We start from the raw sequence: 27,343 nt of genomic DNA, 5'->3' as shown, positions 1-27,343 counted from the left end.
TTTATCTTGTCTGTCTGATTTAATGTCTCTCTCTTTCTCTCTCTCTCTCTCTCTCTTCAGGTGAAAGCAATGCAACAACATATGACCTGTCTACGTCTAGAGCGGAGTCTAGGTAACTATGAACACATGCCGACCGAAGACAGGATGTCACAGGTGAAAGATCTCCTCAAATTTTATAAACATGGTCTCACACTCGGTGAGTAACGATTTTCATGCCCACTCATGTCATCACTCACACTCACCCTCTCACTCTCCATCTCTCACTCATATATGTTCTTTGGTTATGTACAACTTTTCAATCCTCTTGATGCCATCCTCATCACTACAGACAGTGACTTTCACTCATTTTCCTGTTTGAAATCAACTGGTATACTCACACTTTGGAGTTAGCTCAACTTACAGCTACACTCAACTCTACAATATTGTTCTTGCACTCACACTCCACACATCACTCAGCCTTCAGCAGCTGCACAGTCGAGCAGACGAAGGCACCAAAAGCAAGTAACAAAACCTTGGTACATACTACCAAGTTGCACTCACTCACAAGTGACAGCTAAGGTTTATATATATATATATATATATATATATATAAAATCAAAATAAGCAACAAGAATAACTTCGGTAATTTAGTACGATCGTTTCGCACTACATCATTTTATTAAATGTTGTAAGTATTACAACAGTTTTAAAATGCTGAGCACTCATCATGTAATACTTACAACATTTAATAAAATGATGTAGTGCAAAACGATCGTACTAAATTACCGGAGTTATTCTTGTTGCTTATTTTGATTATAATCACCCCACGGATTTTTATGGATAACACCATACAGAATTCTGGTGCATCCAACTTAAGTACCATATTCATTTGAATCTAAATTTTGCTGAACTTATATATATATATATATATATATAAAGGTGCAAGCTGTGTAGAAAGACACTTGCTTCTCAATCACAAGGTTCTGGGTTCAGTCTCACTGCGTGACATCTTGTGCAAGTGTCTTCTACAATCTCAAACCAAACAAAGCATTCTGAGTGGATTTGGTAGACAGAAATACTAAAGAGGCCCTGGTCGAAGCCGATGGCGATTTTATTGAATAAATTTACTCTTTAGTATTTCAAAATATTTTTATGTATCTTTGGTAAATATATCTGTTAAAATGATATGTCAGTGTTATTTTCGTTTTTGCGTAATTTAGGCAACAGTTTATTCACCACACCCTGAATATATCTAGGTATATACAGATTATGCTAACGGCCAGATCTAGCCAGTTTGAGTGCTAATGGTTTAAGTATTTTGTTTGTTAGTTTCAGAATCAGTACCTTGCATCCTTGCATGTTGTGAATAGCTACAAAAAGGGGTTTGGTTTAGGGAGAACAGCTTGGTCATAAAACACTCCCTTGGAAAAGTCCCCACCCAACCCCAGGAAGAACAACCATCACAACAGCAACAACAATGATGGTGATTTACTTTGTATCTTTGGGAGAGGAGACAGGTGGCTTGGTGGTTAGGGTGTTGGACTCATGATTGTAAGATTGTGGGTTCGATTCCTGGACTGGGTGGTGTGGTGTGTTGTGTTCTTGTTGGTCCAGTTCACTCAGTTGGCAAAAGTGAGTAACCCTGCAAAGGTCTAGCATCATATCCCACAGGGAGTGTATCACATGATTGACCAGACTATTGGATGTTACACATTGCTGATCACAATGCGCTTTGCATCATTTTAGCTTTCAAATGATTGCCACCCTGCTGGCTGGGCAAGCAAGCCATCATCATCATCATCGTTGTCTCCCCCCCCCCCACCACGCTCCGGCCAGCTGGTTATTCTGTCACAGTGGTACCCATTTCTACAGCTGAGTGGACTGCAACAGCAACATGAAATGAAGTGTTTTGCTCAAGAACACAATGCCCTGGGTGCAATGGCCCTAACCACTTGGCCATTCACTTTTTACAGTGGGGGAGTGTATACACCACTAAATCTAGGGAAATAGCCCCCATATGTATGGGACTGTATGACTCTGGAAGGCAGGAAGGAGCTTTAGCCTTTTTTTTTTCTTGTTTTTTTTTTTTTGTTTTTTTTTTTTTGTGTGTGACTCTTAACTAACATCTTACCTTTGTGTTTGTTTTTCTTCTCGTCGAATGACAGGTAAAGATCTTCTTGCCACTGATATTCAGTACGCAGACACCTACCTTCTTCTTGCAATGCATCTGTTGTTGGACATTTATAACCAAACAGGTAAGCAAAAAAACAAAAAAAAAACACTCAAACTCTTTTTTGTTTTATTTATTTATTTGTACTCACTGTCTTCCCCTAAATCATCATCATCATCATCATCCTTTAACGTCCATTTTCCTTGCTGGCATGGATGGGTTGGGCAGTTTGACCAGAACTGGAAAGCTGCACAAGGCTCCAGTCTGATTTAGTTTGGTTTCTATGGCTGGATGCCCTTCCTAATGCCAAGTGTGTGCTGCTTACTTTTAATGTGCCATGAGCGATGGTGTGCGACACTGGCACGAGTGCCTTTTATGTGGCGCCAGCACAGGACTCTTGCAAGCCAATCCTCTTCACCGGGGGGTGTAATATATATATATATACACAAACACACACACACACACACACATGCACACACATATATGGTGCTCAGAACATAACAAAAATCAAATATATTTTGAAATCTGAGGCAGATCTGACTGTTATTTCTAGCAAGTCAACTGACTTTGAAATCACCAATCAATGTGTAAGTCACATGGTATACCAATTAATAGCCAATGAGAGATCTTTACGGCAGTCTTGCCTTGGCCACCCTCAGAGATGATAAAGGAGCCTCTATGTGACTACCCAACCTGCTAAAAATGGTAGCCAATTTTCCTCAGATCACAAATTGTGTTAAATAAAAATCAGCTGATATACAAAAAGATATTAAGAAGAAGGTATCCAACCCATGCCAGCATGGAAACCAGATGTTAAGATGACGATGATTGTGTTTGGAACATAAGGCAAATGAATATATACTGGTATATTAAGATGGTGTTTGGAACAGAACAAAAAAATTCTTGCATAATTTATTGTGGAAGATTTTAATTTAAATCTGAAACCAGATGTGGCCCCAAGTGGTGGATTTATGTCGTAAAAGTCAGCCACATGAGAAGTGTCAATTATTTCATGCCAACCTCATAAAATCATCATCATCATCATCGTTTAACATGGGTTGGACGATTGGACTGAGGTCTGGCGAACCAGATGGCTGCACCAGGCTCCAGTCTGATCTGGCAGAGTTTCTACAGCTGGATGCCCTTCCTAGCGCCCACCACTCCGAGAGTGTAGTGGGTGCTTTTACGTGCCACCGACACGAGGGCCAGTTAGGTGGTACTGGCAGTGGCCACGCTCAAATGGTGATTTTTATGTGCCACCTGCACAGGTGCCAGTCCAGCAGCATAACGACATGAAATGCTTTTGGGACCACATAAAAAAAACACCACTTATACTCTGTAAAGTGGTTGGCATTAGCAAGAGACATAGAAACCATTCCAAAGCAGTGAATGGAATCCAGTGCAGCTCTCCAGCCTTGCCAGCTACTGTTAAACCATCCAACCTGGATGCCAGCATGGAAAACGGATGTTAAGATGATGATGATGTTAGTGTTGGTGTTTCTATATTTCTCTGTTTCTTCATCAGGGTCATTGTAATCATATCAATCTATCTGTTGTCATTGTCCAGGTGATACAGGTGTGTTATGGCAGATCATAGCTCAGCTGGAGAAAGGACTCAAGAATTCCCCCTCAAATTTCCAAATCAAATTACTCTTGATACGACTTTATTGTACGGTTGGTAAGTTTGACTTCTCTCTACGGAAGGCTTTCTCCACTTGACCTTATACTCACACTCAACAATATTTCACTTATAGCTGCACTCAACTGTAAGCGTTCTTGTGTTTCCAGGACATTTGTATTCAAACTCTGCATTAGTTTGAATATCCTTGACCAGTGGGGAGAAAAAATTAGGTGGGGGGGGTTTATTGAAAAGAGGAAAGGTAAGCTGTTGGGGCATGGAGCTCTGTAGGCTTATAGAGAGGGTAATGGGGCTGTGGAGGGGGAAACAGGTAAATGGGGGTACGTTTATGAGGTGGGGTGGAACAGAAGCTGTTGTAGTAGCAGTGCAGTAGATGCCAAGAGCAACGCAGCTTTGCAGGGCAAAGAATTGTCATTGGTTTGTAGTTTATTGTTGTGAAATAGATACAGTTTTATAGATGTAATGTGATGTCTTTTTTTTTTTTTTTAGTTGGTCCCTTTTAGGGGATCAAGGAAGGGAAAGAAAGAGGGAGGTTTTTATCATTATGTTTCAATATGTTGCACATGATGTCTGTTAATGTTGTTATTATAGGTGCATTTGGTCCCTGTACAGATATTTATGATAGCATGGAGGCTAAACATATAATTAACGATACTTTAGGGTGAGTAGTCTTTTGTTTTTGGCCCTTTTTTTTTTCTTTTTTCTTTTTTTTTTGTGATTTAATTAAAGGTGTTTTAAGATTATACATTTCTGGTCTGTTAAAACTCACCTTCAGGACTGACATCAATTTTACAATATTTACATCAGCAAATTTTTTAGGGCTGAATTGGTTTCCAAGATGCGGAAGACCAAACCCTAGACATGCAGGTGTCTATATACTGAGTGTTGGTCACTGGCGTTCCAATTGTGATCATCCCATCTTTTCTGAGCTACTTCATCCAGTACATCTATTCTGATGATGGTGTGAAGTGAAATTACATTTGGCTGCTGTTTCCAGCAGGTTGACCGACCTCATAGAGGTGGCAATCATTTGAAAGCTAAAATAATGCAAGGCGCATTGTGATCAGCAATGTGTAACATCCAATAGTCTGGTCAATCATGTGATACACTCCCTGCTGGATAGGATGCCAGACCCTTGCAGGGTCACTCACTTTTGCCAACTGAGCTGGCTTGTTATCACGTGTTTTATTCTTTGATAGACGTAAACAGGGCTGGAATTAGGAACATTTATTTCAAGATATACGTAGACCAGAGCAGGAACTTAGATTTCCAAATCCATTATACCGAAATTCTTGTCCACAGCCCAGTCAAAACTTCCCCAGATCTGTTCTCTGTTCTGAAGGTGATCAGACCAATGATTGATCTCATAATCTTTGTCTATTTGTTGTATTACTTCAGGAATTACATATATTTTAATATATAACCAGCTTTCAGCCATGTATAGACTTAACTTGATACAGCAGACCTAGGATCAAAGGTGCTCCAACACTGACCATCCAGTGTTATTTTCAGATGTTGTGTATCTGGGATCACTTTATCAAATGTGTGTCCTAACTATTTTTAAGACTTTAGGATGTAACTCAAGGGAGATTTGGTTGTTATTTCAAACAATGAGTCATTGTGTAGAAGCTCCCTTTTTAACTCCAGATCAACATCATTGTGTTGTGGACACAGGTCAACTCAACCAGTCTTAGATGCCTTAAAAAAAAAAGGTCCTGGTTATTACCCTTCCTGCTGGTTAGATGCTTTCATTGATTGGTAGAAGCTTTTTCATTAAGTAAGTAGAATGTCTGTCATGTGACTTACCTAGAAGCTCTTTCATTGGTCAGTTACACGATGTAACTCCCAGTATAAATCTAGTGGGGAGAAACAGGTGCAGCAATAAGGACAGACGTATTTATTAATTCAAACTCCGCAATGCACCCATCCCTGCTTGTTAATTAAATCTGTAATGAAGTGTGAATATGCATATAATAAATAAGCCCTGGACCTATAATATTAACGAGCTGCTAATTATCTTCCAGTTATGTTGTTGCCAACCATGTTAATCGGTTGGGGCATTTCCTCTCGGCACACATGATGTACAACACCATGCTTCGATTCTTCTCTGTCAACCATAAAGAGGTAAGAATTTGATACACACCTGTTGCTGCTGTAATTAACACCTGTGTATATTCTCTCTCTCTCTTCACAGACACACACACACATTTTCTCTGTCTGTTTCTTTTTCTCTCTCTCTCATATATATACACGATGCCAGCGCCGCCTAGACTGGCTTCCATGCCGGTGGCACGTAAAAAGCGCTATCCGAATCGTGGCCAATGCCAGCGTCACCTCAACTGGCTTCCATGCCGGTGGCACGTAAAAAGCGCTATCCGAATCGTGGCCGATGCCAGCATAGCCTCGACTGACTTCCATGCCGGTGGCACGTAAAAAGCACCATCCGAATCGTGGCCGATGCCAGTGCCGCCTCGAGTGGCTTCTGTGCCGGTGGCACGTAAAAGGCACCCACTACACTCACGGAGTGGTTGGCGTTAGGAAGGGCATCCAGCTGCAGAAACACTGCCAGATCAGACTGAAGCCTGGTTCAGCCTTCTGGCTTCCCAGATCCCCGGTCAAGCCGTCCAACCCATGCTAGCATGGAGAACGGACTTTAAACAATGATGATGATGATGATACACGCGCACACATCGGTGCTCCAGCATGGCCATAGTCAAATGACTATTTCTTCAACAGAGCTTTAAAGATGAAGTGCAATTTTATTTGGCAAGCCATTTTATATATGGAAAACATTACCATTGAAAAAAGGTAATGTTAAACATACTCTCTTTTACTCTTTTACTTGTTTCAGTCATTTGACTGCGGCCATGCTGGAGCACCACCTTTAATCGAGCAACTCGACCCCACGACTTATTCTTTGTAAACCCAGTACTTATTCTATCAGCCTCTTTTGCCGAACCGTTAAGTGACGGGGACGTAAACACACACCAGCATCGGTTGTCAAGCAATGCTAGGGGGACAAACACAAACACACACGTGCATATATACATATATATGACAGGCTTCTTTCAGTTTCCGTCTACCAAATCCACTCACAAGGCTTTGGTCGGCCCGAGGCTATAGTAGAAGACACTTGCCCAAGGTGTCACGCAGTGGGACTGAACCTGGAACCATGTGGTTGGTAAACAAGCTACTTACCACACAGCCACTCCTGAAAGTAATATAAACATGTTTATATTACTTTCTACACACTTATGACAAACAGCTTTTCTTTTGACATATTGCATTGACAACAACACAAATACTTTATAGTTTCCATCTGTTTATCAAGGGTTTTTTTTTTCCCATTCATTTTGTATGGAAACACAAAGTTGCCACCATGTTTTTACTGTTTCTGCCAGAAAGTTGTACGAAAATCTTGAAAAATGTCTTTAATGAAACAACGCAAACTAGCATCAAATTGTTTTCTGGTTATTCCTTCAGATCACCGAATACCTCATCCCTTCGTATAAGTATGGAACGTTTATTAAGGTAGGTTCACCTTTGATCCTATTTTGTAAACCCTGTCTCTTTTGTTTTTCAGAATACAACATGTAACAGTGATGGGAACATGCATCTACTGAGGACCCACAAATTGATCCCTACATTTTAAGACATTCTGTTTTCATCTTTTCCATTCTACCTCTGATATTAATTAATCTTTAGACATCTCTGTTGGTTTTCTGGCCCCTTCAGTGTATAGACTATCACATATTATTGACTGTGAATGTTGTAAAGGGCCTATGGAAGCATCCAATATAAAATACTCGATAACACTCCATGGAGGTCCTATGTAGGGTTAACCTGATAATTGATTCATACCGCCTGACTAGCCCCCATGCTGTTGGCATGTAAAAGCACCCACTACACTCTATCATTGTATGACCCAATCTCATTACCTGTGTACAACAGACCCACCACCACCACCTCCACCAGTATATCCAATACTGTCAGTTGCTTAAATGATAAATTAATGTTGGACATCCACCAGATCAGAGTGAAATTTCGCCCTTCTCCAATTGCCACAGATCTCCTACCAGTACAACGAAAACACCTCACTTCACACACACACACACACTCACATCAAAAGACACAGGCTGTGACCATCAAAATCAATAATTCCTTGTGTTTGTTTGGTTCCCCCCTCCCATTGGTGCTGGTGCCATGTAAAAAGCACCCAGTACGCTCTGTAAAAAAAGTGGTTGGTGTTGTGGAAGGCATCTAGGGGTACAAACGAAGCCAAAGCAGACAATCGGCGCCTGGTACAGCTCTCCGGCCTTGCCAGCACCATGTCAAACCATCCAACCCATGCCAGCATGGAAAAACAGGCATTTGATGATGATGATGATATTCTGTTCCTTCTCAACTCCCTAAAAATACACGATCCTTCCACCTTTAACTCGTTAGCGTTCAGATCACTATCTCAAATCTAATGCTCATTTATTGACATTGTCTTTAATTAATTGCCTTATCTTGTGGCTTTGAGATTTCGGTGATGTGATTATTTTTAGAATGACATTGTAGGGTAAGTGTAAGAGACCAGATCTGTCAGGTTTGAACATAGAAACATGTAGACTACATGAGCCGGACATGGTCGGTTTAAATGCCAAAAGGTTTAATGATTCTCTCTTTGGTGTTTTCTCTCAAATATTTGTCCAGTTCCAGTTGTGTTTTGTTTATCCGCAGCACGGATTTTTGTCAGCGAACAGGTCGCGGTCTTAAAGCGACGAAAATATTTTGACAAATTAAACTGAATCGAAGTGAATTGAATGGCTTTTGTGCGTTTCTTAAATGGCTTAGAAACACCTTCCACACTGCAATTGTTTTCGTTTCAGCACATGATCTCAGATCAAATCACTTGCTATGCAAGTACATCTCCGTAATTTGTTTATTTTGTTCTTCCATTTCTCTTCGTATCTTCCTCAGATCCACGAGTTTGTCCAGTTCCGAGAGCGACTTCAGAATTCCTTGCAGTACGCTTCAGCCATCGAAGAGAGTTTGTTATTAGACTTGGTGCTGGAGACCTGCAAGTCAGTACACTTTTTCCATTGTGTGAGGAATGGGGGGTGGTGTTACTGCTTTTTAAAATTGATTTTGGTTGTGAAAGACTAGAGTCTTTGAGCTGAGTGTCAGAAGAGGGAGGCGGTTAAGATGCTGGAATGGTTGTGGTGATTGGACGGGAATGAGGTGTGCCGTAATGTTAGCACGTGAGAGAGGGTGTAGTGGAATATTGAAGGCGTCGACTGATGTATACGGCAGAGAGATGTCTACAGTGTGTATATGTCAATTGGTGTATATAGGAGAGTGATGCATGTGGTGTGTGTATATATATATTGATTGTTGTATACAGGAAAGAGCCATCTGCAGTGTGTATATATGAACTGATGCAGACAGGAGATAGATGTTTGCTGTGTGTACAGGGGAATGATGCATGTTACTTGATGAGAGGAAGAACACATGGAGACTGGTAACATAGTGGCCTCCACTAAAGACACCCAAGGGCTAGATGTTGAGTTGGGAGACTGATGAAGTGTCCAGCCATGACCACTTCATATGAATGTATTATTGTCAATAGACAGTAACTATGTTCTATTAAGAAACAGTGAGGACAGATTTCAGGATGTGCGAGACCTTTGGAAGTATGCTGTGTGTGAGAAGACCCGGCAGGACAAGTGAGGCCATAACCCGTGGCCTCAGTCCACTTATGCATACCTTTCCTTCTTGGGACACAAAACTCTACTTGTGAAGACCTGTTGAGGCAAGTGAAAATCAAAATCGATCAACATTAATGGAAATCGTAGCTGTGATACCAGTGCCGGTGGCACATAAGAGAACCATCTGAACATGGCCATTGCCAGCGCCGCCCCGACTGCCTCCATGCCAGTGGCACGTAAAAAGCACCATCCGATCGTGGCCGTTGCCAGCCTCGTCTGGCATGTAAAAAGCACCCACTACACTCATGGAGTGGTTGGCATTAGGAAGGGCATCCAACCATAGAAACATTGCCAGATCAGACTGGGCCTGGTACAGCCTTCTGGCTTCCCAGACCCAGTTGAACCGTCCAACCCGTGCCAGCATGGAAAGCGGACGCTAAACGATGATGATGATGATTCATACAGGATGATAGCTAAATGTGTGTGGAAGTGTGTCTGGGTGTTTGAGTTGTTGTTTGGCTTGTATTTAGCTGGTTCTGTTCCTGTCTTTGTGTGCACCAAACACCAAACATTACTCAGAATGTCCTGTCTTTGTTCCAGCCACAACAGTACAGAAATGATGTTAACGAATATGGCAATTGATCCAGACGTTGGTGAGTTGTTCTTTGCTTCTCCTCTCCCTCCCTCCACCTCTTTATCTCTCACCCACATCAGCCACCCAACCAACAACCCCCACTCACCTCGTTCCTCTCCAGTCTCCAAGTACCCTGGATGGACTCCTGTCTATTCAAATAAACCCATAACTTTGTGTTGACCAATGTCCTGTCAATGACATTTACTAACTGAAGACTGTGCTGAAGCTTAATCCTGTCTTAATCCTCTCCATGTAAATCTTTTACCAAATAATATTATCAAAATGCAAATTCAAGCTTTCCTGTGATATTTGTTCTGCCATGAATTACTGAAACTCCCTCGTCACTCTCTCACAGAATTATAGTGAAGCTGGGATTATCTCCTTTGCAAGTCCATCACTAAAGACTACGATTTTCTTTTATTCTTTTACTTGTTTCAGTCATTTGACTGCGGCCATGCTGGAGCACTGCCTTTAGTCAAAGAAATCGACCCCAGGACTTATTCTTTGTAAGCCTAGTACTTATTCTATCAGTCTCTTTTGCTGAACTGCTAGGTTAGAGGGACATAAACACACCAACATCAGTTGTCAAACGATGGTGGCAGAGACAAACCCACATACAAATATATACATACACATATATATATATAATGTGGGCTTCTTTCAGTTTCCATCTACCAAATCCACTCACAAGGATTTGGTCAGGCTGAGGCTATACAAAAAGATACTTGCCCAGGGTGCAATGCAGTAGTACTGAACCTGGAACCATGTGGTTGGGAAGCAAGCCTCTTACCACCACAGTCACGCCTGCGCCTAATTAGCAAATTTTAATGTAAAATTAAAGAAACTCATAGATGCAAGAAAGAAGATTGTGATGGTATGGACAAACGTCGGGTGGGTGGGGTGGATGAATGCTGTGATATTGGTGGACGGTACATGAAATAGTGAGGATGGGTGAGTTGAAAGTGCTGAACCTCAATGAGTGGGTGAGAGAGAGAGAGACTCACAGGTAAGGTGGGGGAATGGGGTGGAGTTCAGACAGAGATTCGGGTGGGAGGGAACATGGGACAAAGTGGACTGAATGGTTCCGAAATGAAGACAGGGATCAGTTGACAGAAGTTTGTTGGGGTTAGAAAGGGATCAACTGAAATTAAAAAAAAAAAAGGTTAGGGTAGAAGGTTACAGTAAGGAGACAGGGTGGGAAGGGGTGTTAGTAAAGGAGTAGATAAATGTAGAGGTTTAGAGAGGGAGGGAGGGACGGGGGTGAAAGATTTAAGGGAGAGGTGTCAAATAGGAAGGGGACGGTTAAAATGGTTGAAAGAGAAAGGGGAAGCAAAAGGATTCAACTGACTGAGATTATTGTTGGGGTATAACCAACCCACACAAGAAGAACAAGACAGCAGCTATGTAGTTTGACAAGCTGGAAATAGCAGCTAGTTTCTCTTGAGTTACACTCTACTGATGTTGGAAACAGAACGACCTGTTAGATAGTGTAGTCCTAGGAATACATACTCTGTTGAAATAGTTCTGTTATATTTGGAGGTGTTGGTCACGAAAAGGGTTCCAGTGATACCATTTCTGTGAATTGATCATCCTGTATACCTGTATATATATATCACCTTGACCGACCAGGCTATCAGATGTTGCTACACATCGCTGGTCACAATGCGCTTCGCATTGTTTTAGCCTCCAAATGACGGCACCCTGATGGCTAAGCGAGCAGGCCAACAGAAGAAAGAGTGAGAGAAAGTTGTGGCGAAAGAGTACAGCAGGGATCGGCACCACCCCCTGCTGGAGCCTTGTGGAACTTTAGGTGTTTTCGCTCAATAAACACTCACAACGCCCGGTCTGGGAATCGAAACCGCAATCCTACAACCGTGAGTTCGCTGTCCTAACCACTGGGCCATTGTGCCTCCACACGCACACACACACACACACACACACACACACACACATATATATATACAGGTGCAGGCATGGCTGTGTAGTAAGAAGCTTGGTTCCCAACCACATGGTTCTGGGTTCAATACCACTGCACGGCACCTTGGGCAAGTGTCTTCTACTATAGCCTTGGGCTAACCAAAGCTTTGTGAATGGATTTGGTAGAAGGTAACTGAGAGAAGCCTGTCGTGTGTGTATACATATATATATATTTGCGTGTGTGTCTGTCTTACAACCAATGTTGGTGGGTTTATGTTCCTGTAATTTAGCAGTTCGGCAAAAGAAACCAATAGAGTAAGTGCTAGGCTTACAAAGAATGTCCTGGGGTTGATTTCTTTGACTAAAACCCTTTAAGTTTGCTCCAGCATGGCTAAGTCAAATGACTGAAACAAGTAAAACTATCTGTATATATACATATATATATGAGTGTTTGGGGTGTGTATATACGTATATATACACACATACACATGTAAATACTTATGTGTGTATGTGAACAGCAAGCTCTTTTTTTTCTCAAAACACAAACCATACATCACTGACCTTTTTTTCTTAATATTTCCAGATCGGACGAAAGGAGAGAAAGATTTACAGGACAACAGAGATTTCACGTTACTTAGTAATTGGGACCCTCCAGATGGGTGAGTGTCACCTCATTGCTGTGTGTGTGTGTGTGTGTGTGTAGTAACCGGGACCTTCCAGATTGGGTCTCAGCTTGACCTCTCTTCTGGCAGTGTTGTGTCATGTTGTCATGTCTACCTACATCACTCTTTGTTTGTATATGTCTGTGTATGTGTGGACATTTCTAAACAATTGAGACACTTCAGATGGATAAATATTTGTCACTTTCTTCTGGTAGTGCTGTATCTCTCTCTCTCTCTCTCCATATATATATATATATATATATCTTTACTACCCACAAGGGGCTAAATATAGAGGGGACAAACAAGGACAGAAAAAACGGATTAAGTCGATTACATCGACCCCAGTGCGAAACTGGTACTTTCTTTATCAACCCCGAGAGGATGAAAGGCAAAGTCAACCTCGGCGGAATTTGAACTCAGAAAGTAACGACAGACGAAATACCGCTAAGCATTTCGCCCGGCGCGCTAACGTTTCTGCCAGCTTGCCTCCATATATATATATATATATATGTGTGTGTGTGTGTGTATGAGGGGATGCTAAGTTCCTGGCTTTAAGGGTGTCATGAAAAGCCTGGTTGGAGACCCAACCATCTGAGTTCTTCTGCAGGGCTTGGCATAAGGAAGGGCATCCAACCGTAGACACTATGCCAAGTCAGTCTGGGGTCTGGTGTGGAGCCCCCAGCTTGCCAGATCTGGTCACACCATATAAAGAATGGACAACGGATGTTAAATGATGATGTGAAAATCTGTGTGTTGTAAACATAACACTTAATGTTTGTTGATCTTGCTTATCATCATCAGCATCATCATTTAATAGAACCCAGGGTAAGATGTGACGTGGTAGTGGCGGCGGCTTACGAATGGACTCCAGCAGGAGAATTTGAATCTGGCTTCTGTGCCGGTGGCACATAAAAAGCACCATCCGAACGTGGCCGATGCCAGCGCCGCCTTGGCTGGCTTCCGTGCCGGTGGCACGTTAAAAGTACCATCCGATCGTGGCCGATGCCAGACTCCCCTGGCACCTGTGCTGGTGGCACGTAAAAAGCACCCACTACACTCAAGGATTGGTTGGCGTTAGGAAGGGCATCCAGCTGTAGAATTACTGCCAGATCAGACTGGAGCCTGGTGCAGCCCCTGGCTTCCCGGATCCCGGTTGAACCGTCCAACCTGTGCTAGCGCAGAAAACGGACGTTAAATGATGATGATGAATGGAGACAGGCAACTGAATAATAAAAAAAACGATGATTGTGCTAATTGTTTCTGATTTTGATACAAAGCCAACAGTTTTTTTGGCAGGAGAGGGCAGTCGATTACATTAACCCCAGTACGTGACTGGTACTTATTTAATCAACCCTGAAAGGATAAATGGCAAAGTTGATCTCAGAATGTAAGATGTGCAAAATGTAGCTCAGCATTTTGTCTGGTGTTCTAACAATAATAATAATAATAATAATAATCTATGCCCTGATGCAGTACCAGGCAGTGGCTCTCATGGCTTCTGATCTTAACTGATTGGATGTGTTATCATGTACATTGTTTTGTCTTGGTATAAAAGATGGGCTACAGCAAATATTCTGCTCAATACCACAGATTTGCTTGTCAGTTGTTTGACCGTAACCAGATGATCTTGTCCCTTAGTGGCTGATGATATGTGCATCTCTGATCACGAGCAGAAGTAGTGGGGGAGCATCATGGCCATGTGTTGAGAGGGATTCTTTGGAGTTTGAATAATTCACTTCTGGAAACATGGGTGGTTCGTTCAACATCCTTAAACAACCCTTATTCATGGACCTTTTGAGAGAGATGGACTACTTGACCTGAAGAAAATTCTAATTAAATCTGTCCGGGGTCAATAAAGTTTCTGACTTTATGCAACAGTTATTAAAGCAGAATTCTGAACACATCGGAGAAAACATTTGGTGTGGTTTCTTCCAGTTTTATGTTCTGGGTCCAAATGCTGCAGATGTTGATATTGCCATTTCATCCTTTTGTGGGGTCAGTGTAACCAAACTAGCCTGCTCTCTCTCTTAAACTTACTGGCCTTATGTCAAAATTAGGAAAATTATTATTAAAGACTGGTGAACTGGTCAAATAGCCATATGAAGGCTCCCTAATGAGGATGAGTGATTGATGGTGATGGTAATGATTGAAGATTGATGATGTGATAATGACAATGGTGACTTTTGCTCCATCCCTAACATTGTGCCTATTTATTTATCCTTCAGACAGACATTGAAAGAACTACAAGAGAGGTCTTTTATGGAGGAGGTAAGGAACCTTAATTCAGTTTGTCTATTAATTTTGGCCCCAGTATCAGGAGGGGAATTAACATAATAATCTTAAGTCAGTTGAATCCCTAAACCTCTACATTCATCTACTCCTTTACTAACACCCATTCCCACCCTGTCTCCTTACTGTAACTTTCTACCCTAACCTTTTTTTTTTTATTTCAGTTAATCCCTTTCTGACCCTGACAAGCTTCTTTCAACTGATCCCTGTCTTCTTCATTTCGGAACCATTCAGTCCACTTTGTCCCATGTTCCCTCCTACCCCAATCTCTGTCTGAACTCCACCCCATTCCCCCTACCCCCACCTTACCTGTGTGTGTCTCTCTCTCTCTCACCCACTCATTGTCTCTCTCTCTCTCTCTCTCACTCACTCATTGTCTCTCTCTCTCTCTCTCCCTCGGTTACAGAAAGCCTGGCTGAAATTACACAGTTACCTGCTGCGTACGTTGATAGCAGCGATCTACTTGGGTCGTCAGCCTGACAGTAGTGCTACTACTACACAGAATGGTACCAGTGCTGTTAGTAAGAGACCAATGGTGCATGTTTTGAGAGACCTTAAGCAATTATTTCAACAACATGTCGTCGACTGTAAACATTACAAACTCCCCATCAAGGTAAGCTACATAACTTAACTACAACACCGCTCTCTCTACGTATGTGGCTGTGTGGCTGTAATGCCTGTCTCTGACTCCCTGCAACTTCCAGGGATGAATGTCATCATGACTGTCTTCATTGTCTGTCTGTGTGTCTTTGAGTAGTTTACTATACGTATGTGTATGGCTGTGAAACCACAGGGCTTTCAGGTTCAGCCCCACTTGTGGCCCCTTGGGCAGGTGTTTTCTGTTATAGATCTCGGCTGACCAAAGCCTTGTGAAAGGATTTGGTGAGCAGAAACAATAAGGAGCACGTATATTTCTAATTTTCTGTCCTTGGGAGAAAATATTACCTTGCTTGGGAACAGGTGAGAGTTGGTGGCAGGAAGAGCACCCAGCTGTTGGAAACCTGCCTCAATGAATTCCATCTGATCCATGCAGGCATGGAAAAGTGAATGTAAAACTAATGATGTGTGTGTGTGTGCGTGTTTATGTCTATGCAGAATTTGCATCAGAACTTGTTTATCAAATCTAGGAAGGATCATGCATGAGAGAAGTTGCAGGAAGAAGACTGAGAACCAAATTAAGCATCCAGCACAGATTAAGGGGTTTGCATTAGGAAGGGCATCCAGCCAGAGAAACCCAGCCATAACAGACGAGTAGAGTCTGAATAGCTCCATGTCAAATTGTCCAACCCATGCCAGCAAGGAGAGTGGACGTTAAACAATGATGGTGATGTTATATATATATATATATATATATATAAATATAAAATCATCGTTTAAATGTCCGTTTTCCGCGCTAGCACGGGTTGGACGGTCCGACTGGGGTCTGGGAAGCCAGGAGGCTGCACCAGGCTCCAGTATGATCTGGCAGTGTTTCTACAGCTGGATGCCCTTCCTAATGCCAACCACTCCGCGAGTGTAGTGGGTGCTTTTTACGTGCCACCGGCACAGGTGCCAGGGGAGTCTGGCTGCGGCCACGATCAGTTGGTGCTTTTAACGTGCCACCAGCACGGAAGCCAGTCAAGGCGGCGCTGGCATTGGCCACGCTCGCATGGTGCTTTTTATGTGCCACCGGCACAGAAGCCAGTCATATATAAACAGGGTTTTTAAAAAGAATGAACCAATTTTATCACGCAATATTTTAATAAGGAAAAGCAATAGAAAACTCCAGTCACAAGTATTTACTCACAATCAACTTTTATTTCCTGTCTTCAGGGTTAAAGTGGCCACCACCTGCCGCACAGGCAGTGTCAGTGCAATAAGAGAATTCCCCCCAGACGCGTATCACCATATCACGATCCACTGAGTTGATCGCTGTTGTTATTTGTTTAAGGTCACCGAGGTTAGTGGGTAGTGATGGAACATAAACCCAATCTTTTACATATCCCCATAAGGAAAAAATCCCATGGTGAGGTCTGGGGATCTCGCAGGCCAAGCGCAAAGAGCAAGGCCTTGGGGCCTCTTTCTGACCAATCCATTGCTGGGGCACTTTTGCATTCAAAATGGCTCGAACCATCAGATGCCAATGGGGCAGTGTTCCATCTTGTTGAAAAATGAAGTCCTGCAAATCTGCTTTCAAATGGAGTGGTTGGTGTTAGGAAGGGCATCCAGCTGCAGAAACACTGCCAGATCAGACCGGAGCCTGGTGCAGCCTTCTGGCTTCCCAGATCCCCGGTCGAACCGTCCAACCCATGCTAGCATGGAGAACGGACGTTAAACAATGATGATGATGATGAATGAAGTGAAGAGCCAGGTTTGGAGCATATTGAGGTAGGTCTGTCCTGTAACGGTGTTTCCTTCAAAGAAAAAGGGACCATAAACCTTGTCTTGAGACGTTCACCTTAGGAGAATCTCTTACATGCTCAACTGTTTCATGTGGGTGCTCTGACCTTAAACAGCGATCAACTCAGTGGATCATGATATGCTGATACATGTCTGGGAGGAAGTCTCTCATCGCATTGATGTCACCCGTGCTGCAAGTGGTGGCCACATAGAACTCTCGTAAGACAGGAAATAAAAGTTGATTGTGAGTAAATACTTGTGCCTTAGCTGGAGTTTTCTATTGCTTTTCCTTATTAAAATATTACCTAGGCGCAGGAGTGGCTGTGTGGTAAGTAGCTTGCTAACCAACCACATGGTTCCGGGTTCAGTCCCACTACGTGGCATCTTGGGCAAGTGTCTTTTGCTATAGCCCCGGGCCAACCAATGCCTTGTGAGTGGATTTGGTAGACGGAAACTGAAAGAAGCCTGTCGTATATATGTATGTATGTATATATATATATATATATATATATAATATATATATATATATGTGTGTGTTTGTGTTTGTCCCCCTAGCATTGCTTGACAACCGATGCTGGTGTGTTTACGTCCCCGTCACTTAGCGGTTCGGCAAAAGAGACCGATAGAATAAGTACTGGGCTTACAAAGAATAAGTCCCGGGGTCGATTTGCTCGACTAAAGGCGGTGCTCCAGCATGGCCGCAGTCAAATGACTGAAACAAGTAGAGAGTAATGAAATTATATACATGTATGTATACTCACGTATATGTACACACAGTCTAAGGCAATATAAACACCTGGTGCTGTCTTTAGTTTTAGATTTTCTTCCTTTCGTTTGCTCGTGAGTCTCCTTACCTGAAGCTGTCTTGACTGTCTGCCACATGGGGACAAGCCTACATGTTCACGTGGTGCAATCCTAATGTAGCTTCACCCACATGTCGCCTTTGTTTCTATTTCCAGTACACCATCCATGGACCCTATCCAACACGGATATCTTCGTATCTCCTACAAAACCATCACCAAGTATTCCTGCTAATGGTCGAGCATGTTCTTTATATTCACCTCTTGTACGAGAACGGTTTCGGTAAGTTTCATTCCATCGTTTGCACCAAATAACGAGGGTAGTTGCTGGGGGGGTTGAGGGGGGTTTCCTGTGATGGGTGACAACTGACCACAATCTAGTTCAGTACATGTATTTCTTTACTACCCACAAGGGGCTAAATTTGAAAAAGTGATGTATCAGTCCCAACAGATGGCAGTGTTTCTGTAAAAGAAATGGAGAAATTCTTGAGCAACAAAGCTCTGGAAATAGACATAACTTGAATGTGGGGCCTGTAGACAGAAACAATCACTATAATAGTGGTAGCTTTTGAGTATGGTCAAAAATCATACAGGTAAATATATGGCCAAAAGACCTGGATTTATGAATGTACATAATATATATTTCTTTACTACCCACAAGGGGTTAAACAGAGAGGGGACAAACAAGGACAGACAAACGGATTAAGCCGATTATATCGACCCCAGTGCGTAACTAGTACTTAATTTATTGATCCCGAAAGGGTGAAAGGCAAAGTCGACCTTGGCGGAATTTGAACTCAGAACGTAACGGCAGACGAAATACGGCTACGCATTTCGCCCGGCGTGCTAACGGTTCTGCCAGCTCGCCACCTTTTCAGTATATTTGACACATAATTAATGATCCTTGTTAACTATCTGTGACTTGTAACACAGTCAGGCCTCTGTGTCACAGGACACCTCTTTTGATGAATGCCTTGGCTGTTACACTAACCCAAGCATGGGGGAGGGCATGGGTGTGCGGTTAAGCAGTTTGCCTTGCAACTACATCGTCTAGGGTTCAGTCCCACTGTGCGGCACCTTGGACAAGTGTCTTTTACTATCGTGCCCCAGGACAATCAATGCCTTACTCCTTGTGAGTGGATTTGGTAGGCAGAAACTGTAAGCAGATTCTCGTAGAAGAATGTGTGTGCATTCTTTTATTTGTTTCAGTCATTTGGCTGCGGCCATGCTGGAGCACTGCTTTGAAGAGTTTTTAGTCAAAGAAATCCACCCCAGGACTTTTTCTTTGTAAGCCTAGTGCTTATTCCATCAGTCAAACTGCTAAGCTACAGGGATGTAAACACACCAACACCAGTTAAGCGATGATGTGGGAGGCAAACGCAGACACACACACACAGATATATATATATATATATATATATATATATACTTAGCTGAACCGCTAAGTTATGAGGACATAAACATACCAACATCGGTTGGCAAGTGATGGTGGTGGGGGACAAACACACACACACATATATATATATATATATACATACATGTACATATATATGACGGGCTTCTTTCAGTCTCCACTGACAAAGCTTTGGTCGGCCCAGGGCTATAGTAGAATACACTTGCCCTAGGTGCCACGCAATGGGACTGAACTTGGAACCATGTGGTTGGGGAGCAAGCTTCTTACCACACAGCCGTGCCTGTGCCATCTGTACACATGTGCATAGATGTAAGTATTCCAAGGTTTTGCTGATGATTTGATGTTTCCTGTTGCCATTCCTTTTTAAAATAGGACAACTGGTGTCTCTCTTTCTCTCTCCCTCTGCTTTTGAAGTCCTCTGGAATATATAATCCCTTTCTTGAAAAACGGGGGAAGAATTGGCAACAGGAAGAGCATCCTGCTTCAACTGGAAGCACTCCGTCGGTTACAATGACGAAGATTCCGGTTGATCCGATCAATGGAACAGCCTGCTCGTGAAATTAACGTGTAAGTGGCTGAGCACTCCACAGACACGTGTACCCTTAACGTAGTTCTCGGGGATATTCAGCGTGACACAGAGAGTGACAAGGCCGGCCCTTTGAAATACTGGTGCAACAGAAACAGGAAGTAAGAGTGAGAGAAAGTTGTGGTGAAAGAGTACAGCAGGGATCACCACCATACCCTGCCGGAGCCTCGTGGAGCTTTAGGTGTTTTCGCTCAATAAACACTCACAACGCCTGGTCTGGGAATCGAAACCGTGATCCTACGACCGCGAGTCCGCTGCCCTAACCACTGGGCCATTGCGCCTCCACTACATCCCCATCCAACACATTCGAGCAGAGAAATAATGGCTGTTAAATTAACTAAAGTCTGTGCCTGTGTATGAACACGCATATATTTGTATTCATTTCTGTCTTTTTTTTTCCAGACAAAGCAGATGAAGAGGAAGAAAAACGAATTCAGACAACTGTAGTATCTCTCGTTGATGGTAACATTCTTTTTATATTCTCTCTCTTGTTACAACCATCTGCCTCTTGCTCTCTCTCACCCTTCTCTAACCCCAATTCTCTCTCCCTCCACAGGTCTGGTGTCTAAGCACAAATGTAGTTTAATCAGTGAAGAGAATGGTAAGAAAACATGGAACCTTACTTTACTGGAAAATCTTGTGCTTTTAGCTGAGGTGAGTACCTGCCTACCTACATATATACCTTCCAGTTTATCAACTCTGCTATCTACCCACCTACCTGCTCATCTACCTACCCAGTTACACATGCACCTACCTGTATACTTAATTGTCCCACCTGTCCACGATCTGTTGGATGTATCATGTAAAGCTACATGGTAGCAAGACATGGATATCGAATGTAGGAGACATGTGGAAGCAGGTGACTAGTGTAGGGTTTTTCAGGTTGTGTAATGCTGTAAGAATGAGAGAATGGTAGGACACGAACCAATGGGTGCAGGACAGACAGACAGACTCTAATGGTATGGACGATGAATGGTGGGGCTGATCGTAGGAAACTTGTCAAGGAGTTGTGTAGAAAAGCTGATCTGTTGATTCTGTTGTAAGAGAGACCTGTCCTCGTCATTGATAAGCAGTTGGCTGTTGAGTAACCTGTACCTCCTTGTGGTGCCTATTTGTACTTACCTGGATTAAGCTTTAGTGCAACGCAAATGGTTTATAAACTGTAAACTCATGGACTCAGCCAGCTGCAACTCACTCGACTCTGAGTTTGCTTTTTCAGGACAGGATAAGGTCTCTACCCCTTGGGATGATATAAGCTAACCTTCCCTCTTGCAGCAGCACCACAGACAATATGTCCTTGGATGAAATAAGATTCCGCTTCCCCTGTGATGATAAAAGGCATTGTAGGTGAGCCAAGGGTTTGGGCCAGGGATCAGGGCATTGTAGGTGAGCTGAAGGTTTGGGCTAGGGACAAAAGCATTATAGGCGAGCCGAAGGTTTGGGCCAGGGACCAGGGCATTGTAGGTGAGCCGAAGGTTTGAGCCAGGGACCAGGGTATTGTAGGTGAGTCAAGGGTTTGGGCCAGGGATCAGGGCATTGTAGGTGAGCCGAAGGTTTGGGCCAGGAATCAAGGCATTGCAGGTGAGCCGAAGGTTTGGGCTAGGGATCAAGGCATTATTGTGAGCCAAAAGTTTGGGTCAGGGGTCAGGGCATTGTAGGTGAGCCGAAGGTTTGGGCCAGGGACCAAGGCAATTTAGGTGGGCCAGGGACCAGGGTTCTGTTGTGGTTTCAAAAACTACTGAAAATATGTGTTTTTTGTTTAAGTTACAATTTGTAAATTGTGATGTTTTATATATATTCTCCATTCCATCACCGTCTCTCATTTCGCCGTTTGTAATGTCCGATTTCTCTTCTCCATTTCAAGACCATCTCACATATTACCATTCTGGCAGCTGTCTGCCATCGTATATTGAAACCCATGAAGACATCTTGGGTGAAGAAGAACAAAAAGAAGAAAGAATTAAATATACCCCAGGTCAGTGGATTTTGTTCACATTGTGTGTGTGTGTGGAGTAGAATTCTTGGAGGATTTTGACAAAATGTGTTGCCGGATTTCTTCCAATTCTTTACGTTCTGAATTTCAATTCTGCCAAGGTCAACCTTTGCCTTTCATCCTTTCACGGTTGATATATTAGATACCAGTTGTGCACTGGAGTCTTTGTAATTGACTAACCCCCTCCCTTCGAATTTCATGCCTTCAGCCTTTGGTAGAAAGGATTATTATTATTAAAGGTGGTGAGCTGGCAGAATGCTTAGTGGCATTTCGTCCATCTTTATGTTCTGAGTTCAAATCCCATCAAGGTCGACTTTACCTTTCATCCTTTCAGGGTGATGAAATAAGTACCAGTAACGTACTGGGGTTGATATAAATTGACTAGCCCTTCTCCCAAGATTTCAGGCCTTGTGTCTTCAGTAGAAAAGATTATTATTATTATTATTCAATAGTCTTATTTTTATTACATGTTTCCACTGCCTTACTTGAAGGCAGCTTGGTGTGACTTGGCTTTCTGCTCTGCTTTGTTTTGCTGGTGGTATTTCTACTGTGTCAAAAGTGCTTTGTGTGTGTGTGTGTGCCTGGTAGTGCAGTTTTCTCTATATTATATACATTCATAAACCCTGGTATTTTGGTTATATATTTACCTGTACGATTTTTGACCATACTCAAAAGCTCCTATTATTATAGGGATTGTTTCTGTCTCCGGGCCCCACTTTCAGTTCGTGCACTGCAGAGTTCAAGGCCAGCCTGTGCCAAGCGATTTCACTTTGCATGCTTTAGCTTCATCACTATGGCAACAGTCCAGATACTTATTGAACAGACTTCATATCTTTGTACACACACACACACACACACACACATGGGCAGTCTAGTAAACCATTGCATGTCCGTGTGGGGATACAATTTGTCAACGTCTATCATTCTGCTTATCGTTTTGTGTCTTCTGTTGTTTTGCAGCCAAAAACCTTTGAAAATTTCAACAACCTAACAGCAAGTTTGGAAAAGTCAACGCACGAACTCCATAAAGCTGTCACAGATATTAATCCAGTGTTTAAGTTATTGAATTTACATCATCTCAACTTGACTGAGAGTATCTCTTCGGAAGAGGTGAGTCTGTATATATATGTAAACAGTGTGTGCATACACACACTTTCACACACACATATTTGATGGCATTGCAAAACACACTTTTTATCGTGAAAAACAGGGTTTCCAAAAATCACCCCAGGTCCTTTATGCAAATTTGGCTTATTACCTGTTTTAATGCACTAAAAGAAAGAAACCTTTCGTCCTGAATTTGGGATGCCCTTTTTTATACCATCAAATGTGTGTGTGAGGGTCTTTCGCTTTAACCCTTTGGCATTCAGTCTGTGAAGTGTAACACTTTTTTATTTGTTTTGATTTAACCCTGCATTATCTTGTAGCTTTGAGGTTTCAATAATGTTATTGCTCATTTTTAGAATAACAGTGTAGCGCAAGTGGAGCAGAGAATCTGCATCAAATTTTGCCAAAAGCTTGGTGATACCTGCTCAGAAGCCTAAGCAAAGTTTTCAAAAAGTTTTCATCTTTCTCGACACAATCAAGGAAACCCGAGTGTTTTTTTGGTCAGATGGAAGCAGTTTTGGCACAAACTTGGCAGACACACGTCTCATACTCAAATCTTCAGAACCGTAACTAATCTGTACATCCTCTGATAACTCATGGATGGTGAGAGATTAGATGCAGCCAGTTTGAATGTAATACAGGGAGAATATTTGTGCTGGATTTTGCCAGTTTAAATGCTAAATGGTTACACTATTTTTAACAGTGGTATTTATGTCTTGCTGGTATGTGTGTGTATATATATATATATATAAGAATGAATGTTTTTATATATAATGAACGTGAAATACAGGAAGGGACGAACACGGAACACAAACAAATCATTCGAAGCCTTCAATCTTCAGTCAGACACCGAATCATCATAGCAAATTTCGGCTGTTCAATTCTGATATTTGCTCCAACTCGGCCAGCCCCAAGAAAAAAAACTAAGCTGTAAGCATTAGATTTCTTGGTAGAAGACAGGAATGTGAACGCACAAGACGGATGTGAATACAAGAGACGAAAACGAAATTGAAAACAGTAATGAAAAAACAAAATGTATATAACGGTGGTTGTCATACGACTTTAGACCAAATGAGACAAAACAACAACAACATAGCAGCTGGCGTAGAAATAATTACCGTTTCGGTAGCGGGGACACATGTTGGTCGAGATACATATATATATATATATATATATATATCATCATCATCGTTGTTGTTGCTTAACGTTCACTTTCCATGCTGGCAAGCTGGGAGGTTGCACCAGGCTCCAATCTGACTGGAGCCTGGTACAGCCTCCCAGCTTGTCTGTTCTCAGTCGAACTGTCCAATCCCTGCCAGCATGGAAAGCAAATGTCACATAACGATGATGATGTTGATGATATATAAAATTGGCTTTATGTGGAAATCTTTGTTCAGTGACTTACGTACCTTGTGCTCGGCTAGTCTAGAAACAGCTGTTAAGGAGCTTTATGCATTATTTCTCAACAAATCTGTAATTCAGTTTGAATTAAATGCTTTGTGTGATCATCTTTTCTTTTATTTATATTCTCACCATTGATCTATTTTTTTAGGAGGATGTTGCCATGGAGATGATGATGTGGAAGAGAGTTGAAGAGAGCTATCAACAGTCTGCTCACCAAGTCACGGACCTTTTACATCACAAGCTGGAGTACCTCAGTTCTCTGCATCTCTGAATACCCCCACCACCACCTCCAGCCAAACACCACCACCACCACCTCCTTCCTCTACAATTGCCATCACCACCACCACTTCAGGTAGCAGTTGCCATGCAGTGGAGAGAACCACATCCCCTCTGCCCCACCCAGCTCGCTCTCTGATTGTATCTCCTCACACCCTCACTCTCAAACTACCACCACCACCACCACCCCTACCACTATTCTGTCCGCTCTGGCAGCAGCAGCAGCCGTGTGTGTGTGTGTGTGTGTGTGTGTGTGTGTGTGCAGTGGACCCTAAGGATTGTTTGGAGTCTTGTTTCTCTTTTTATTCCCCTCACCCCTCTCTCTCTCTTTCACCCTCTTCTGTCTCCCCCTCATCCCTCTCACATCCACTCACACACTGATTCAGAAATGGATTTTTTTTTTCTTATTTAACTTAAATCTGCTGAAAATGATAGGTGGGGTGGTGGTAGTGAAGGGTGGGTGGGTTCGATTTAATGAGAGGAGGAGGGATGGAGAAAATCCCAGCATGGCCAGTACTCTCGATGGAGTTGAAGCAACTAAAGAACTGACTCCCTAACACACCCACCCCTCTTATGTAATTTCTAGAAATCAAGACTGTCAGATAAATTGGAAGGTCATGAGTTCAAATTCTCTCTGCTGTTGTTTTTCTGGGCTCAGAATTCTATCATCTCTTAACAACCCCTTTCTTTGACCGCAGGTTTAGGTCCACATATCAGCCTATAACAATCAAATGTCCTTCTAAATTTTCTTGGTCCAATCCATGGATGTTAAATGATGATGATGATGAGAATGTCCAAACCTGGGTTCCAATGATGTTGATCTCAACATTCTTCCGGTGCCATGCAGTGTGTGAAGGCTCTGCTTTAGAATCAGCTGAAGGGGTTTATCCCCCTTCTTGCTCCTTAGTCAATAGGAACTGGGAGTGGTTAAGAGGAAAACCTTCAGCTGTTGCCTCAGTCTACTTGGCTGACGGAGGATAGCTTAGCAACCTGTGCTTGTGGTGTGTGAAGGGATTTATTTCCTCATCAAAGACCCAGACAAAATGAACAACATTGAGACACTGGCTGGAGAGTCCTTGCTAGACCATCCCTGTTGGTCCGTCGCTGGAAGGGTAGTAGTGTTGGGTGGTTGGGAGTGGGGTCACTGCACATTTTGTGGGTTGTGTGGCTTATGCCATAGTCCACCCAGCTGCCAGTAGGCACCATGGCTATAGGAAAGGCACAGATCTGCAATTATGTTAGCACACCGATTTTGCTTCAGCTGTTTCCCCTGGGGGAGGCATCTTGGCCCCATTACTCTGTCCTTATCAAGACAGTTGAACCCTCGTATTTCTCCTTCCCACCCACCCCATCCCAGCTTAAACATCGGGAAACTGGTTCAGGAAGGTTGTAATCAGAAAGCTTGATGGGGTGGGTGGTAGCAGAGCAGCCTGTGACTCCGTGGTTTTGAGTTCCGATTTCACGAGAAAGGAAAGAAAAACCAGTGTGTCCTTCGGTGAAGTGGAGGCCTTGCTGTATGTTTCATCTCTTGTCTAATTGTGGGTCTACCACTTAAGCACCTCCTCCCCTCTTGTCTAATTGTGGGTCTACCACTTAAGCACCTCCTCCTTCTCCCCTCTTGTCTACTTGTGGTACTACCATTTAAGCATCTCCCTCTCCTCCCCTTCATATAACATATCCAGTTTTGTGGTGGGAGGGGTGGACCGTGGTCTCTTTTCACTTCATCCATCCACTTATCCACACACACACACACGTGCACATCGTCACACACTTCACAGCCTTATGCACACTTTCACTCACATAGTCCTGTGGAGGCATTGTCTCATATATACACACACACACACACCAACGCAGCCCTGAACACACACACACACATTGTTGTGTGTGCGTGTGTATGTATGCATACACATGTATATAGCGTGTTGTGGTAGGTGGTGGGTGTGGTGCAGCAAAATGTTTAAGAAAGAAGTAAAAGCAAGAGACAGGATCCGGTTTCAATTCTTAACAGGAACGACATTCACTTTTCTCGTTTTTGGAGAAATTGTAAAGAGAATGGTAAAAAAAAAAAAAAAGAAAAAAAAAGAGAATCAGTAACATCTGAGGTGGGTGGTTGCAGGTGTGGCCTGCACGTGTGTGTATGTGTGTGCGTAGAGAGGGAGAGAGAAACGAAGAGGAGGAGGAGGCAGATGAGGTGTCTGCGGATCAAAGAACTATTAAGATTGCAATAAATGGCGTCTGTGTGTCTCTCGTGTGAAATAGAACAAAGCAGAATGAATTAGGGAGGGAGGGAGGGGGGAGCAAAGGAGAAGATCTTTAATTACATAAGTTAACGAGTTTGGAGGAATGTTTTAATAATAAAAATTTTAAAAAAGACTCAAAACACTAAAAAAAAATTCCATAA

At 42.7% G+C, this 27,343-nt stretch overlaps 1 protein-coding gene across 1 annotated transcript in view; it reads left to right on the top strand.

Moving 5' to 3' along the window:
• The window catches only part of LOC115224285 (N-alpha-acetyltransferase 25, NatB auxiliary subunit), a 66,573-nt gene extending 40,914 nt beyond the window's left edge, over nucleotides 1-25,659 (top strand). The window contains exons 12-28 of the mRNA XM_029795106.2: nucleotides 61-196; nucleotides 2,145-2,234; nucleotides 3,717-3,827; nucleotides 4,380-4,449; nucleotides 5,813-5,912; nucleotides 7,272-7,319; nucleotides 8,754-8,857; nucleotides 10,082-10,134; nucleotides 12,616-12,691; nucleotides 14,920-14,962; nucleotides 15,390-15,596; nucleotides 18,322-18,445; nucleotides 20,565-20,624; nucleotides 20,719-20,816; nucleotides 22,027-22,137; nucleotides 23,116-23,265; nucleotides 24,815-25,659. Coding sequence (XP_029650966.1) covers nucleotides 61-196; nucleotides 2,145-2,234; nucleotides 3,717-3,827; nucleotides 4,380-4,449; nucleotides 5,813-5,912; nucleotides 7,272-7,319; nucleotides 8,754-8,857; nucleotides 10,082-10,134; nucleotides 12,616-12,691; nucleotides 14,920-14,962; nucleotides 15,390-15,596; nucleotides 18,322-18,445; nucleotides 20,565-20,624; nucleotides 20,719-20,816; nucleotides 22,027-22,137; nucleotides 23,116-23,265; nucleotides 24,815-24,937 — 1,704 coding nt within the window. The 3' untranslated portion in view covers nucleotides 24,938-25,659. The remainder of the gene's footprint in view (nucleotides 1-60; nucleotides 197-2,144; nucleotides 2,235-3,716; nucleotides 3,828-4,379; nucleotides 4,450-5,812; nucleotides 5,913-7,271; nucleotides 7,320-8,753; nucleotides 8,858-10,081; nucleotides 10,135-12,615; nucleotides 12,692-14,919; nucleotides 14,963-15,389; nucleotides 15,597-18,321; nucleotides 18,446-20,564; nucleotides 20,625-20,718; nucleotides 20,817-22,026; nucleotides 22,138-23,115; nucleotides 23,266-24,814) is intronic.
• Nucleotides 25,660-27,343: the final 1,684 nt, after the last annotated feature.

This window comes from Octopus sinensis, linkage group LG25 (assembly GCF_006345805.1).
Source record: "Octopus sinensis linkage group LG25, ASM634580v1, whole genome shotgun sequence".
In the NCBI taxonomy this organism is placed as follows: domain Eukaryota; kingdom Metazoa; phylum Mollusca; class Cephalopoda; order Octopoda; family Octopodidae; genus Octopus; species Octopus sinensis.
This window is presented reverse-complemented; position numbering and strand designations above follow the sequence as displayed.